The sequence below is a fragment of the Poecilia formosa genome, unplaced genomic scaffold (genome assembly GCF_000485575.1).
Source record: "Poecilia formosa unplaced genomic scaffold, Poecilia_formosa-5.1.2 Scaffold150, whole genome shotgun sequence".
NCBI classification, from domain to species: Eukaryota; Metazoa; Chordata; class Actinopteri; order Cyprinodontiformes; family Poeciliidae; genus Poecilia; species Poecilia formosa.
In genome coordinates this window covers 1-16,660 of record NW_006800089.1, presented here as the reverse complement: position 1 = coordinate 16,660, position 16,660 = coordinate 1, and the positions used below count along the sequence as shown (strand labels likewise).

Sequence of the window (16,660 nt, the reverse complement as noted above, 5' to 3'; positions counted from 1 at the left end):
ATTTGTTGATTTTGTGTGAAATTTTTAAATTTGTGAAAAACTGGAATGACTTATTGATCAGGGTGCACTGGTTTACCGGCCAGCCAATTTCCTTAATTTTGGAAGATCGGTGATTGGTCAATTTTTACATATGAAGCCGATCTCATCCACTGATCTTGTCTAGCTTTGCAAAGGTCTAAGAATCAACCACCTTCCCTTTTTGCTCTCCAGTGAGAGGTTTTACTGACAGACCAGCCCACCAAGTTATGTCTGCACGTTTATAATTAACAGTGACCCCACTGTTGCCAACTCAACAACGTTTTTGCTGTATTGAGCAACATATCTGACAAAAAAAACTGGTATCAGCCAAAATTGGAATTGGCAGGTTAAGCTTTTTACAAGATCGGTTATTGGTAATCGGCCAGAAAACTGAAATCAGTGCACCCCTATTTATTGATGTAATTTGGAGTCTAAAGGGCCACATACAAAACTTTGGCGGGCCAGATTTGGCCCCCGGACCTTGAGTTTGATGTGCCTTATGTGATTATAAAATAAATATATCTTAGCAACAACTAAAAACTGAAGTCTTCAATAATTTTTAATATCACCAAACTTTATTAGGACATTAACAGCATCAGATGATATAGCATACTAAGTTAACTTTTAGAAGGCAGTGAGAGGAGACTTATGATTAGTAATAAGGTAATAATCATAAAAACAGATAAGAAGCCAACTTGTGATTAAAGATATTAAAGCCTCAGCCTTCTCTACAAGTCGACTACTCTGGGACATAGAATTCACCGCTCCACGTTTTAAACTGAATCGTTTTCAGGGTTTTCTTGAGGTTCTCCAGAGTTTCATCTCTGACCTTCTCTCTGTTCTCTGGTGTGAATGTGTCAGATTGTGGTCTGGACTGCTGCTTAACTTGGTCATCATTTTTAAACAAGTTGCTCAGACTCTCAACTTCAGCACAGTTGCCATAGGGCCAGGGCCACTCTCTCTGACAAGTTTCCTGGAAGCCAAAGAGATTTCCACATGACTTGCAAGGCTTCATGACAGGCTCCATTTCAGATGCCTTTTTTATGTTATATGCCCTGCATGTGGCGCCTTTAGATAGCTTAAAGGTTCCATCAAAGTATTCCTTCTTCTTCTTGTCAGGATAGAAGGTCATCACTGCTGCAGCCACATATTCATCCCAGTAGGAGCTCAAGCAGGAGGCAGCGATCATAATCCTGCCGGGATTACGGCCACTGGTGGACATGGAGACTCCGTATTGCTGCACTTGCTGCACCGTATTGCTCCGTATTGCTGGAGACTCCGTATTGCTGGATTTCGAGATGCAGATGGTGGTAGAGACAAGAAAACCTTTTTTCAGACGGTTGACCAGATCACTCAAAGTCTGTTTTACCTCGTCTTCATTTTCAGGCCTCTTCTGCAGGACAACCTGGAAGCAATTATGAGAATCAATCAACTGCAGCTGGATTCTGAGGGTTTATTTTATTTAATAATTCAGCACAATATCCTTGTATGAGCTAGACCAGCCTCTCCTACCTAAAAACAATACTTCCCTTGTAAATATTATTGTCAGGGAATGCTTTCCCTGACAATAAAGCATGGTGGTGAGAGAGACATGGTTGATCCAGGTTGGAGATGAAGAAATTATGATTTTAATGAAGAAAACAAACTCAAACAGTCCAGGAAACAGGCAGCACAGTTGAACAGAAGCTAAGGCTCAACACTGGTAGCGCTAATCAATTGCAAACTGACACGAGAGCTGTAACAAGATGAGGACCAGACAGAGATATAGGTGGCATTAAATACACTGAGGGTAATCAGGAAACGAGACACACCTGGAAACAATCAAGGGGTAGACAGACACGGAGACCCACTAGACAGAAACTTAAAATAAACACACAGGAAAACTGAAATCAGACAATTATAGTTAATAGATAATCTGTTCTGAACTACTTCTACCAATAAAAGTAGTCAAATATTCAGTCAAAATAATATCAGATAATGGAGGTGTTATCGTGAGTTTGAGTTTTGGGTTTTATTTGGGTAATTTTTGTTGTTTATTTACATTTTAGGTCTTACAGTGCCAGCTGATTTGTTGAGTTGGTCTTTGTGCTTTTAGATTTTGATATGTTCTTCTTTACTCCAGATTTAGAGTTTGTAATTTCTCTGAGTCCCAGTTCAGTTCAGTTTGCTGCCCTTTTCTAGAATTAAATCTGTAAAATGTTAACCCTGTATGGATTTAAAAAATTCAAACAATCTTGTTTTCAAATTTCATTTAAATTCTTTGTTTTATCGTTAATAACAAAAAAAAAAAGAATGATTAAAATGTGAATATAAGATTTAGGTTAAATATGCAAATGCCTGACTGGAACAAAAAGCTCATATACTTTGTTTGATGATAATAAATACTTAAAAAATAACGACTATAAGTTGGAGTTTACATTTTTTGTTTGGTTTTTACATTATGATGTGTTTAAAAACTGGACCTGCTTTTGGAGTATTAACTGCTGCAGTCTAGTTAATAACTTTGTGATTACCATCATGTTTGATGTATTAATGGTGGATTAGTGTTGTGTAACTAATACTGACATCTCGGTCAAACTAATATCTTACCATGTCCAGCACACAGGAGAACGGACTGCGCCTGGGAAGGTGAGTCAAGTAGCACTCAAATGGTTTGGGGTATTCCTCCTTTAGGGCATTTAGCATCTCCTTATTGGGGATAATTTCCTCTGGAGTGAATGGCGTTGTGTTGATTTTTCCCAGAAAGAAGATGCTGTGAAGTATCTGATGAACAACAAAACATGAACGATAACCTCTTTAAAAACCGCGCCTGGTTTAGACTTCAGCTTTTACTCACCTCGTCCACTAGGTGTCTACTTCCGGGAGTCGTATTGCACCAATCAACCATCTGATTAATAATCTCGAAGGCATTTGTTCTGAAATCTTGCTGCAATTTCAGAAATTGTTCTTGTCTAAAAAGAAAATAACAGAGAGACGTTGACGCTCGTCAACGCATCACGACGCAGACGTGTTTCAGTGGGATCAGCAAACTCACCTCGTACTTATTCCGGCCTGGACGGATAAAACAGAGAGTAGAGAGGGCAAGTTCAGACATTGTTTCGATCCCAAGTGAAAAAAAATGTGTAATTTTGAATAAACAAACGGAGGCCGACAGCTGCTACTCACCATGGCTGCGATGTAAAAGTGAAACTAAAAGTGTAGATAGAAGCTGTTCCTTTAAGACAGCGCCTCAAAAACAAAAAAGTCTTGTGAAAAATGCGTGTACATTGGCTTGGGATCATTTATCAAATAAAGCATTCTCTAAAGTCCCGTGGGTTACATTTAAATTTACTATTTGGTAATTAATGGTAATTAATTCGGACAAATTCAGATGTTTGTATTTAACATTTTGGATGAACTAATGGGATAATATACCCATTTCTAATACACTGTGATGAATGGCACTTCTTCTCAAAGTCTAGAGTCCAGACTGGAGCCAGACCAGACAGAAAATATGGGTTGAATTGCAGAATTTGACATTAAACATGGGATATGATAGAATTTTATAATTTGTATATTTAGAAATCAAACTTCGGGTAACATAACTACCCAAAGATCAAAGTGCCTTATAGATGGATCCTTAGATTGAGAAGGAACAGCTTTATACACTGAGAAAAGAAAATGGTGCTCCAACTTTTAAAAAAATTATTACATGTCATCCAATTAATTTGCCAGTCTTACATTGGTTACATTAGTTTGGCATGATAACTTAATAAACTTGTTTGGCTTGCAAGTTGGAAACAAATGTAAACAGGATTTGTTCATCTCTAGATGCTATGAAGTTGGTAACACTGTTGCCTCGCAGCAAGAAGCTCCTGGGTTCTAATGTGTGGTCTATTTGCATGGAATTTGCATGGGTTGATTTGTCGCCGGGTACTCCTGCTTCCTCTACCACCACAAGAACAGGACTGTTAGATAAAATGCATGCCACACTTTTCAGGTTTTTGTTTGTAAAATAGTGAAATAATATTTACCCTGAAAATTATTCTTTTTGTGATGTGAAAAAAGATAATACCAAGATCATTTGAGACATTTTACCATCTTTAATATGACATCAACTCTGTACAGTTTAGCTGATACAAATTAGTAGAAGGAAAAAAAGAGCAAAAAATATTTAAAGCTTTGCAATAACTCTGTTGTATAAGCTTCAACACCTCTAATTTAACACTTTATTGCGCCACTTTTTGATTCAATATCAGCATTCAGTTTTGGTTACATGCCTGCCATGATTAACCAACAGATTCACACTCAACTGTTGGAGAAACTTCATGTATCATGATGAACTGAAAACTTCAGTTCATCTATAGCATTGAGTATGAGACCAAAGAACTGAATCGTAAAGCTTTTCTTGGATTTTTAATAAATATGCATGACTTTGCCACATAAATAGTTATTACTAACCAACAAAGCTCTTTCAACAATAACATTGTCCAGAAGTGCTTTAGGACAGAATAAATCATAGGAAATGCATGAAAAGATAACTTGAGACACAGTGTACGAAATACAAGTAACAGTGCAGAGACACAACTTGATTATGCAGTGAAGAGCCATACAGCAAACAGATCAAATGTGGCTCAGAGGGCCACATTTGCTATGAGAGGCTAAGCATGGACTGCCCAATGAATTACATTTTTAACCTTCATATTTTTCCCCCCAAAATTTTATGCTTTGCATTTTGCAGAAAAGATTAAAAATGGCTTCCCATTCCCAACTGTTGACATGTCTCAGATGTTTGTGACTTTACAGTTGAGTCATTTTAACCGCTCTTCATCGTGTAAAAGCCTATTCTAGCAGAGGTTCTTCCTCACCATCATTTTCAGCTCTTGCACTTTGTGCAGTGTAGAACTGGTTGTCCCATTCAAAGCCAACCTTCTTCAGTTCTCTTCTAAGATGATTGATAACAGCACGTCTAACCTTTTCCTTGTTTTCTTCTGTCCAGTTTCCAATTCTTTGTACTCGCTCTCTAACTTCTTCCTCTCTAAGCAAGTTACTCAAACTTTCAATTTCAGCGCAGTTGCCATAGGCCCACGACTTTGTTTCAGTCGTATCCAGGCCAAACATATTTTGACAAGAACGGCAAGGACTTATTGCTTCTCTGCTTCCAAGTTTAAAGGCTTCACATCTTACATCTGCAGGAAGGTGGATGGTTACGTCAAAGTATCTCTTCCTGGTTTTTTTAGGATAGTAGCTCATCACTGCATCAGCTACATGTTCCTCCCAGAAGTTAAGGCAGGATGCAGCAACCAGGATTTGGCCTGCAGGACGACCAGTGGTGGACATGGAGACTCCATAGTGTCTCACTGAATCTGTGTTGTCACCAGAGATGCAGATGGTGGTGGAATACAACTCTTTTTTAGAAGCACCTTCCTTCAACTTTTGGGTGAGTTCCTGCAGTTTCGTTCTAATTTCATCCACATTCTCTTGTCCTTCCAGATGAACAACCTGAGATGAAACAAGTGCAATGTAAACAACAACACAAAAGCTGAAATTATTTCTCCAGTAGGATAATTTTTGATCATACATTGAGCTCACTTTTCAATAAATGTGAGCTCAAAACAGCCAAAACACTAAGCTCCTTTTAATTAAGGCTAAGTTTTTGTGTTTATATGTTGTAAAGCATTTTGAACCGCCTTACTGCTGAAATGTGTTATACAAATAAACTTGATTGGTTGATAGACTGAACTTTGTTGTAATAGTTTTGCACCACTAGATTTCTATTTGTGAAAAAAGTCAATTTTGGTGACTGTGGCACCTTCTTTCACATGTTTGCTGCACCTCTACCTGCACTGTAAAAAACTATAAACATGTCATCATCATACTACAAAATAGAAACAAGAGGAGAGTCAGAGTAAAGAGGTCAGAGTACAAACACACTAAAATCTTCATGTTTCATTGTAAAAATGGTTCTTTCATGTGATTTTTATTCCACTTCACAATTATTCACTATTCACTGTCAGTCTGTCACATTGATGTCTGTGGTTGTAAAATCACAAAGCCTTGAAAAATTGTAGGGGCATAAATTCTTTTGCAAAGCAAATAAATACATCTCACCATGTCCAGCACACATGAAAACGGACTCCTTCTTGGTAGTTGAGATGAATAAAGCCTGAAAGGCTCCGGATGGGCTTCATTTAAGTAATCAAACATGTCAACGTCATCAACAAAAAGTTGTCTGGGAGAAAACTCTGGCTGGGTAATTTTACCCAAAAAGAAGATGCTATGAAGGATCTGGAGAGTGAAAAAAGAGAAAAACACAAAAGTTAATTTTCTACATGCATGAGAAGCACTAAGTGAATGTGTATGAAGCATCATATCACAGTCAGACACACCTCATCCACTAGTTCTGAAGTGTCTTCTTGAATGAGTGAAGCCATTTCCACCATTTTATCAATAAGTAGGAAAGCATTTCTTTTGAAAACTTTGCTGTCGTCCTTATATTCCTCTCTGCATCAATAATAATAATACAGTTAAGAAAAATGAAAAATCAGGGATCAGCTTTTATATTTCTATAAACTGACTGACTTACTTCTGTTTCTTCTCAGCAGCCTGCAAATGTGAAACAATTGAATTAATACATTAAAAAAGCACATTTTATTGAAGATTACTTCGACTAGAAATGTATTAAAATCTATAAATGTATATTGAAGATAAACCTAATGGTAACAGCAAAAATAATCACACACAAGTATATCCGCTTACCATCGTAGCTTCTAGGTAAATGAAACTAAGAAAAACTAAGCCCTTCCCCTCGACTCAACAGATCTAGTTTCCTTTGTGTGACGTAAAGTCAAACTATGTGTGACCAGCCCGTCTGGTTATAAAGAGGAAGAAGCATGAAGGCTTCATCACAGGCGTGTCTGTTCATGAGTAAACAGAGCAAGAAGTATTTGATCAAAGTTTGCACAATGTGTGGCAAAACCTTCTCTGCAAGTATTGGGGTGGGGAAAAAAGAACAACACAGCACAAGTTAACCCACATCTTGAAAAAAAAACAAAAACAAAATGGTGACTACACACAAATATGTTAGAATTTGACTTTGCTCTAATGATTTCATTATGAACTCTTCTTTTTCCAGGGTTGAATGACTACAAGAAGTTTATTTTTTTTTGTTCCTAATACACACAGGATCACACTTATGCCCACAGAATAAAATAAATGTTTTACATCTTGGGCTCATGGACCTCGTATGACAATTGTCAGAATGATGGCATCCCTACAGAACAGTGAAGATCGTTTCAAAGTAAATGGAATAATGAGGAAGGAGCAGGAACCTTAACTTTTGACATTTTAACATTTTGATTAAGCAGGCTAACATTAACCACAGTAAGCTTTGAAGAGTAGTCCACAAATGTTCAATAAGATTAATATCAAGGCTTTTGGAAAACCATTCCAGTGAATTAAGGTGTAAGTTGATGAGGAACATTTAACCAGGAACTAATGGGAGGATGTGAACATATCTTGACTTGGGGAAAATTCACTAAAGAGTTAAATCTGTGCACAGAATCCTTGTATTTGAATTATTTGCTCGACAACATAATCATTCCATTCCTGGTAAAGAATAGTTATAATGGAGAATTTAAAGTCCTAAAAATTACAAATGTCCATTTTCAAGACTGGCTGCAAAGTTTCTGACCAGCTCTGCTTTTTTGTTGGTGTTTGGTGCAAACTTTGAATTCAAGGCGTTGGTGTACGATGTGGATGGAAAGAGAATGTTTTTGTGTTGTATTGGGCAAAAAAAGCTAAAGTATAAAACTGAAGACCAAAGAGCAGAAAACCAATGTTCAGCATCACAAAAGGTTCTAGATGACACCTACCTGCAGCTGCTGCAGCACCATTTTTTGTAACTAAATGATAGAACCTTTATCCAAGTTAGTGTTTGTTGGCAATTCAGTGTTATGTGAAGCTCTTCACTTCAAGTGGAAATAGAGTGGAAACATAGCAGACAAAAATGTTTTTATGGAAATCTCTTCAATATGCCCATTTTTTTTTAAACTTAGACTAATTTTTCCTTCTTATATTTAGACAAAAGTTAGCAAGAAGTTGCTGTTCAACAACTTTTTTACAATCAAATTCCTGAGTTAGATTTCCATGAACTCCAATGCAACATTTATTGTCTATCATCGCTGAGATAGACAATAAATTGATAGACATTTCTTGTCTATCAGTGGAGAATCATTCATTGACTGTCCATTGATAGGTGTGAAGAAATGTTTCCCCCTTCCTTAGTTCAGGACTTTGACTGGGCCACTCTGTCTTTGTTTTTCTTCAGCCATTCAGAGGTGGACATGCTGGCGTGTTTTGGATCATTGTCCTGCTGCAGAACCCAAGTGTGTTTCAGCTTGAGGTCACAAACAGATGGTTAGATATTATCCTCCAGGTGTAAAAGGAGACACGTATCTTTTGTCTGGTCAGTTCATGGAATGTTCCTTCCTAAAAGTTTTCGGGTTTATCAAGATGTGTTCTGGGAATACTGAAACCCAGCCTCTTTCTTATTGTGGAGGCATGACCTCTGACCTTAAGTGAGGCCTGCAGTTCTTTGGATGTTGCTGTGGGATGTTTTCTGACCTTTTGGTTGAGTCACCACTGAGCTCTTGGGGTAAATTTGGTTGGTCAGCCACTCCTGGGAAGTTCACCACTACTCCATGATTTCACCGCTTGTGGATAATAAATCCTCATTGTGGTTCACTGGAGTTCCACAACTTTAAAAATCACTTTGTAACCCTTTCCAAATGGATCAATCTCAATTTCTTTATTTCTCATTGTTGCTGAATTTCTTTAGAATGTCTAGATTCCATGAAGTCGATCTTTTGTTGTACTTCACTTGATCAGGCAGGTTCTGTTTAAGTGATGTCATGATTGAGAACAGGTGGCAGTAATTATGCTTTGGTGTGAAAAACCAGAGTCATGTTTTAACAGTGGGGGGCAATCACGTTTCACACGGTTTAGATTTCCTTATTCTTCAATAATAAACACCATAATTGGCCAACTGCATTTTGTGTTTGTTTTCTTTAACTAATATTTGATATGAAAAAAGATGTGACAATACTTAAAAAAAAAAAAAAACGAAATTGGGAAAGGAGAAAATACTTTTTCACACCACTACAAATCGTCATATAGAAATCCCCCCTTTTCATATGTGAATTGGCATCTTCACATTGACAGCTGAAGCCGTAAAAAACATGTTTTATAAACAAGTTTCGGTCTATATGACAGTTTCTGAGGTGCGATAAAAATTTACATAAAAAATTTAACAGCCAGGGTTTAAGCCTCAAAACTGTTTAAGAAGAATAAACTAGATAAATTAGGATTCATGTTGAGAAGTGTTTCTGAAAAATAATGTAGAGTCTAAGATCTCAATACTGTATTGTATTGCAATATTATAAACAGCTGGTTGCTGAGCAGATGTTGTAACTGCAGGTTCCAGATCAGATTACCTAATTGATCTAGGTCATCAGTTAGGTAAAACTATTACAGACAGGGCTGTAGCAGCTCTGTCTCAGTCAGGCAGGAACCATTACAGTCTTAGATTGTGCAGATAATTTATTTACTAGACTGTATCTGATTGGTCCCTCACTGTTCTGATGAGAGGAGGAAAACACCAGACAGTTTATGTCATTTATTATTTCATAAAACATGTAATAACTCTTAAAATCATGTAAAATATCCACAGAGAAACAAAATAATTTAAAGTGCTTAGTTCTTCTTTGAAATCTTGAGCTGCATAAATGACAAAAACTTAGTCATGTTCCACCTTTCTGCAGCTGAGTCACGTTGCTTTTGGGGAGGATGTTGCCATTCTGCTGATGACACCTGCAGGGAAGAGAATAGAAAATAATGATTATGCTGGGTTTACCCCAGTACTATGAAGAACTGCACTGCTTTTTATGAATCCAACTGAACCTAAAAGTTGGTTTCACATCTGTAGGAGGATCCAGTATCATTTACTGGTCAGTTTCAGTCTAAAACTGTTAAGTCATATTTAGAGATGCAACACACGGTACTTTCATGCCTCAAGTTGGGCTAACTAAAGAAAGATAGCTCCAAGTTGTAAAAAAGCATGTTTAGTGTTTTAAATGTATGAAAATTTTTCACCACTTATTCTGACGCCCAACTTAACAGGACACCCACCTCCGTCTTTGTCTGATGATTTTGAGATTCTTCAGGAAATCGGGTTTGCGAGAAGCCACCAGATTACGAAGCTCCTCTTCCAACCTTTTCCCCACGGGGCCCTGCTCCACCTTCGACCAGTCCTCTTTGGTCTGAGCATAAAACATATTGGGTAACACTTTATTTGACGGGTTGTGAATAAGACTGTCATGACATTGTCATAAACATGACATAACACCTGTCATGAACATCAATAAGTCTTCATGAATAGTTATGACTGTTGTCATAAAGTGTCATTCGGTAAATCATAACATTTTTAAAACAAAGTTGACATTATTCAAAATGTCTGTTATGACAACTTGACATTAACCAAGAAATCATGATCTGACATAAATTTGTTATAAAAGTATTGATGATTAAACTTTAGCTTTAATAACATAAAGCTACATAATTTTTAAAGTTTAATCAGTATAATTATAACAAATTTATGTCAGAATATGATTTCTTGGTTAATGTCAAGTTGTCATAACCAAGACATTTTGAATAATGTCAACTTTGTTTTAAAAGTGTCATGATTTACCAAATGACACTTCATGACAACAGTCATAAATATTCATGAAGACTTATTGATGTTCATGACAGGTGTTATGTCATGTTTATGACAATGTCATGACAGTCTTATTCACAACCCGTCAAATAAAGTGTTACCCAATATGGTTCGGGATCCCAGGCTGCCATTCAGGATCAATGTTCACACATTCACAGCCAATCACTAACCATGTCTTTGAAGGCCTCCCCATGGTAATAACTCTGGGATGCAGAATCGGCTATTCCCTCTGTGACCATCTGTCTCGGGGAGGAAGCCACCAGATGCAGCTCATCTCCATCAAAGCCATACACCTTCTGGTCCTCACAGGTCATCAGGACAAGCTGGTCACATGGGTATGTTGTTCCCTTTGCATAGCCAATAACCTCCATCTTTGTTAGTTTGGGAAGATAAAACTTTCCCCATCCGTTCACCACTGCAGGCCTGTCCTTGTACTCTGTGTCCTCCAGTGATCCAATGGTCAGTTTGGCCCCAACTGGATAACATAGAGGGACTTCTTTGCATCTATTTTCAGACACAAACTTTGACACCACTGCCAGATAATCAGGATCTGAAGGATATCACAGACATCAGGAATTTGTGAAGGAAAAAAAAAAACTTTTCATTTTCAAATAGAGATATATGAGCCGTACCTCTTTTTCCGTTGCGTTGTCGGAAATCTTCCAATCTTAATCTGAGAGATACAAAAAAAAAAAATCCCCCAAAAAACGTTACAAATAACACAACCAACCTTATTTCACAATTTTTATCTCAATTTAAATAATGAAAAGCCAATTTTAATTCTCATCTGTTCTGCTTTTATTTTATTTCCAATAATGATGTTTGGCCCTTCGGCTTCAGGTTCTATGAGTTTATTCAGAGATAATGTACAACACAGGTATGGGACCTGGAGTTTGGGTTTGAGTTCTGGGTTTTATTCTTCTCCCTCTTCTTCCATTGCTTCAGTGGAAAAGGTCCTTACACGAACATCATCCACTTTGGAGGAGTTGATCACCATCCCAGGAAATTCCACAACTTCTTAAGCCACTTTCTGAAGGTTATTTAACATCTACTGAAGCAAGGGGCCTTCCTGTATGGAGTCTTCATGCTCTCCCAGTCCATGTGTGGGTTCTCACTAGGTACTCCAGCTTCTTCCCAATGTGCAATATGTATGTTAGGGTAGGTCTGCTGGGCACCTTAAGTTGCTCTGAGGGCAGTGATTTTGTGGTTGCATATAGCTTGTCCAATGCTGGCCTTTGCAAAAGCAGTTCCTACAAATGTCCATCCCAAAAGTGACTCTTCATCTTCTCAATTCCAATATAAAAATAAGTATTTACCACATTTTATACCTACACGGAGTTGCAGCCACTACCAAACAAGAAAATTAAATAAAAAAGAAAAACTTTATTATTGTCACATTGTACAACAATGAGGCTCCATCAGTGGAGTGTTTGTCATGATGTGTGGATAATGGAGGTGAGGAAGACGCCGGGAAGCCCAGGTTGTCATAGTAAAAGTAGATTTAATGACAGGAACTCCAGGAACTGACAGTCGACGAAACAATGAAGTACGACGGACTCGACAAGACACAAAGACAACAGGTGGGTACAAATACACAGGGAGGGTAATCGGAGAACTAGACACAGCTGGGATCAATCAACAGGGAGGACAGGACATCACAGAGACTCGGGGGAACAGGGCACAGAAAAACCAAGAAATAAATGCACAGAAACACAGATCACCACAGTGTCACAGTTTAAACAAGAAACACATTGTATTGCATTTATGTTCAAAACAGCATTGTGAGACCAAGGCTGCCAGTATTTAATGAAAATGAAACCCCAAAATTATGTCTAATAAAATAAGAATATCACATAAGACCAATTAAAAGACAGAAATGTTAGACTTCTGAGAAGTATATTCATTTCTATGTACACTTAGTTGATGCTCCTGGCTCAGAGGCTAAAGTAGTCATCTTGAAATTTGAAGGTTTTGGTTCAATTCCAGATTCATAGGTCAAAGTGTCCCTGGACAAGACTTTAAGTGTCCATCTGCATTATTGGATCTGGTAACTCATTCTTCCCTCAAGAACACTCCATAGATTTTCTTTTGTGGAAAAAAACTATTCTCTGCTGTTCAACTTTAAAAATTCTAGTTCAAAATACAACTGTGAAACTTAAAAAAACAAATAAAATCAAAGAAACATTTTATTGCTATACAGGTATAATACACATATAATATATATTAGCTGAAGTCTTTGCAACAAATAAGAACATGTTAATCCAAGTTGTAGTAAGCAAGCAAAGTTATGATATGGAAAATGAGCAAACTTAACCAGACCTTATGGTACATGGTCCAAAAGAATCTGATTCATCTTTGTCCTCCAGGAGACTGATCCATCGTTTGATCCTACAGGGTTGGATCCCTCATGTTTTCACTTGATCCGTTACATTTTCTCACTCCTTATGAAACCCGGGGTTTGTGATCCACGCCCAACTAGAACTTGTCAGCACAAGAATTTGCTCATCTTCGTTTACTTTTCAGACACTCTGTCATCGGCTTGTATATTGGAACAGTGTAGTGCAAATATTCAAAATCCATTTACCTTTCAGGTTTTAAGAGCCGGAAGGTCCTTTTATTTCACCTCTGTACCTTGTAGAAGAAGAGCCAAACGTCTTGAGTCCACAACATTTCAGCCATGAAAAGCGTGAAAAGCGCAACAGATTCCCAGAACGTACTGATCCGGGGTTAGGTCCCAGCTGAAACAGGGTCACTCTGGTATCATCTTCAGGATTTATTTCTATCCCCTCCTGGGGTTATCATGAGGACTTTATTCAGGTCAGATCGTGTATCTTGTCATCAGTTATGCAAGAGGCTTCTTCCCAGATTGATGTCCCAGGAACAGCTCCAAATGAAGAACCAAGGCTGCTTCGAATTAAATGCCGAACTACATCAACACGCAGGAACCATGGTTCCATGGCGGCTTTCTCCTTCAAGTTTACTTTGCAAATCTAATTCCACTAGATACGTTCTATGTAATTCATATTCAAAAACACATTTAGAAGAAATCTGAAACTTGAGTCTATTATTCCAATACTATCAGCAGCCAATTGTCATGATATTCTCCACCTATTATCTAGTGCCAAAAAGTGAGTTTTCACTTTTCTACTTATTTATCCAAGGGCAAACACACTGAATAGTTCCCTTTCACAAGATATGACCCATTACACCAAATAAACTAAATAGCAAAAATAACTGATGAATCTCGAAAAAGTTATTTGTAAAAGTAATATGTTAAAAAAAATCCTGATAACTTGTAAGGGATGGCTGTGGTGGAATATTTTTCAGACTGACTCAGACTTGTCACATACTGAAACTATTTGTATGACTCACAATTAAAGTCACACTGACGGATTTTCATGTCAGTTTACAAAGCTTCAAGTTTAAGAGAAAACTGGTACTTACATTTGACACTCCTCCATTCTGGCTTTCTGTCAATTTAAACAACAAGCAAATAAATAAATATTCTTCATATATGGATATACATATAAAATACAAAGATAATTTGATGAAAAATAAAAATTAAAAAATAGGCCAATTTTAATAGACTTTATAAAATTATTTCATAATGACAGTATATTTTAACAAAGCAAGGGTCTTTTGCTTTAATACCATATTTTAAACAACACACACACAAACTTTGGATTCATTTTGTAAGTGTGTTATTGTCAATATTTCTGCATCGATTTAAACTAATGAAAATAAAAGTAATTAATCCATATTGGCGTGTTTGTATAAATTAAACTTGTTACCTTGAGAGCACCAACCTCGATCTTCTTGTTGCTGAAAATGAACTTCCGCACTCGGATCGGTTTCTTAACACCTTCGTGCTGCTTTCAGGGACTGACGGAATACTGTGAACAGAAACACCATAAATACATTAAGAATGAAGAATAACTTAATCAAATGATGAGTCTAAGCATAGTGACTTCAATTTTAATTAAAACAGCTCAGAAAGTATCCATGTTAGTCTTACGCAAATTTGACTTTTAAGTAGTGTTATATAAAATCGTAAGTCAGTAGAAACAAATCTACAATAACACAAATAAAAAAAAAGTTCTTCAGAGAAAAAATAAAATTAACATAAACGGTAAAAGTCCTTTTTTAACATCATAAGATTCAGAATCTAATCATCTTTATTTGGTAAGATTGTCTGCGTAAGAGGAATGTGACTGCGGTTTTCAAGCGCTCACGGCAAATACAAGATACATTTTATGGGAATTAAATAAGGATAAAAGAATAACATGTACAAGTATTTGCAGCATTTTTTCCGGAAATATAGGGGGAGGAAGGGAAGTATCAAGTATATGCTTCTTCTATGGTTTATTTATAATTACATTTATTATAAAACGGTGCCAAGAGGGTTGAGGACAAACTAAATAACATTTTATTCCATCTTAGCTACCTTTAATGTGTCTGCGTTTGATTATATATTTGAACAGATTTTTTTATTTTTTTATTTATGGAAACATTCTATATGAAAAAAACCGCTTAGAAAATTTCAGCTGCGCAACAAACGAGGCACTCCTTAAAAACGCCATATTTGTTTTCACTTCCTGTAGTTGGAAGCCTTAAAAACCTTTCGACTTTCCGCTTTTGTTCTTTTAAGAATATATCTCATATGTACCTAAAACATCAAATTTGGGCATTCTTACTTTAAAATTTTAATTTTTCACCTCCTTATGTTTTTGGTAAGTAAAATATTTCGAAATGTAACTTAACAGTTTTGGACCCAACGCGGAATTGAAATAATCACAAATGAGTTTAAAATAAGACAGTCTACATACCTTTAACAAATAGTTGTTAAGAATGTCAACAAATTAGACCTGTTCGCTTGAGATCAGAACCCTCGCTCGTCGTATTGCTGGAAATGAATTTCCGCACTTTGATCGGTTTCACCACACCTTCGTGCTGCCTTTAGGGACTGACGGAATATTGTAAACAAACACTCTTGTTCAATTTGACGTTGTGCTAGCCAACAGGCTCGCTGTTTTAACGAAACCCTTTGACTTAGAAACTATTCCTCGGTTAATTGTAGCAATCAACCCCTTGGTGTGTAACACCCTATTTAGGTTTGAGTTCAGTAGTTTTGCTGACATTGGAATCGTCTTATATCCCATGAAGGCAACAAAAGTACTACGCAACCATATGTTGGTTAAGCCGTTTCAGGGTGTAAATAACACATATTAAATACACCAATATGACAATTTTGTTATTAGTTTCGTATTTTCAATTATAGTTGACAGTCACGGTGCGTGTACATATTTATAAACACTTTATTGTCTATGACTTCGTGATTATTTCACTGCGCATGCGTGTAGCGAAGGGAAGTCGTATGAGCGCCGACCGGTAGTTTTCCTGTTGAGTTGTTGCTTGTTTTAAGGTTCACAGTTGTATTTTGCTAGTGTTAAAAACGATGCATTAGCGACGCCAGCTAAGCTGTACAGTGCTGTTATACGCGCACCATGATTGCCTGCTTGTCATGATATAAGAAGTTAATTCATTTTCATGCCGTCGGTTTGGATAATATCATATACTCTCAGACTGAGTTATGTCTGCCTTTTTATTTTTTCTTTAGGTGTTCAAACGCTTTGTAGAGATCGGCCGTGTCGCCTACATATCTTTTGGTCCCCATGCTGGCAAGCTGGTGGCCATTGTCGATGTTATTGACCAAAACAGGGTAAGTAGCTGGAGGATTTTGTATTATTGACTTGGGGCAGAGCTACAATTTGATCCACTGAAACTTGCCTTTGCACTTTCCAGGTATGGGGTTCCATTGACTTCTACTTATTTTTGATACAAATGGAACCCCATAGTATGGGGTTCCATTTGTATCAAAAATAAGTAGAA

The 16,660-nt window shown here is 37.0% G+C and overlaps 2 protein-coding genes across 8 annotated transcripts; both read right to left on the bottom strand.

The window, feature by feature from the left end:
- Positions 1 to 571: 571 nt before the first annotated feature.
- On the bottom strand, positions 572 to 9,263 carry LOC103146012 (uncharacterized). 4 transcript variants are annotated; one of them, XM_016677231.1, is made up of 5 exons: positions 6,757 to 9,263; positions 6,584 to 6,603; positions 6,387 to 6,501; positions 6,109 to 6,285; positions 572 to 1,423 (listed from the first exon to the last, which is right to left on the bottom strand). In XM_016677231.1, exons 1-5 carry the CDS (start codon positions 6,757 to 6,759, stop codon positions 758 to 760), a joined length of 981 nt encoding a protein of 326 aa, XP_016532717.1. In that variant the 5' UTR covers positions 6,760 to 9,263; the 3' UTR covers positions 572 to 757. The 4 variants fall into 4 exon arrangements, with proteins under 4 accessions (XP_016532717.1, XP_007563776.1, XP_016532716.1 ...); XM_007563714.2 differs by lacking the exons at positions 6,109 to 6,285; positions 6,387 to 6,501; positions 6,584 to 6,603; positions 6,757 to 9,263 and adding exons at positions 2,608 to 2,781; positions 2,855 to 2,969; positions 3,053 to 3,069; positions 3,184 to 3,905; XM_007563713.2 differs by lacking the exon at positions 572 to 1,423 and adding an exon at positions 4,400 to 5,499.
- Positions 9,264 to 9,579: 316 nt separating this feature from the next.
- LOC103146010 (uncharacterized) lies at positions 9,580 to 15,718 on the bottom strand. 4 transcript variants are annotated; one of them, XM_007563711.2, is made up of 7 exons: positions 15,598 to 15,718; positions 14,563 to 14,664; positions 14,216 to 14,241; positions 11,404 to 11,444; positions 10,942 to 11,321; positions 10,186 to 10,316; positions 9,580 to 9,867 (listed from the first exon to the last, which is right to left on the bottom strand). In XM_007563711.2, exons 3-7 carry the CDS (start codon positions 14,230 to 14,232, stop codon positions 9,798 to 9,800), a joined length of 639 nt encoding a protein of 212 aa, XP_007563773.1. In that variant the 5' UTR covers positions 14,233 to 14,241; positions 14,563 to 14,664; positions 15,598 to 15,718; the 3' UTR covers positions 9,580 to 9,797. The 4 variants fall into 4 exon arrangements, with proteins under 4 accessions (XP_007563773.1, XP_007563774.1, XP_016532718.1 ...); XM_007563712.2 differs by having other exon boundaries at positions 14,578 to 14,664; XM_016677232.1 differs by having other exon boundaries at positions 14,216 to 14,237; positions 14,563 to 14,653.
- Between the last annotated feature and the right edge of the window lie 942 nt (positions 15,719 to 16,660).

Bases quoted from the DNA above. Each gene is read 5' to 3' on its own strand.
- LOC103146010 (XM_007563711.2), bottom strand. The intron at 10,317-10,941 runs GTTAGTGATTGG...TTTTATGCTCAG, and splicing joins GGGAGGCCTTCAAAGACATG to ACCAAAGAGGACTGGTCGAA. The intron at 9,868-10,185 runs GTGGGTGTCCTG...TCTTCCCTGCAG, and splicing joins ATCATCAGACAAAGACGGAG to GTGTCATCAGCAGAATGGCA.
- LOC103146012 (XM_016677230.1), bottom strand. From the start codon at position 3,186: ATGGTGAGTAGCAGCTGTCGGCCTCCGTTTGTTTATTCAAAATTACAC. The intron at 2,970-3,052 runs GTGAGTTTGCTG...TTTTCTTTTTAG, and splicing joins CAGGCCGGAATAAGTACGAG to ACAAGAACAATTTCTGAAAT. The intron at 1,424-2,607 runs GTAAGATATTAG...AATTGCTTCCAG, and splicing joins TCTCCTGTGTGCTGGACATG to GTTGTCCTGCAGAAGAGGCC.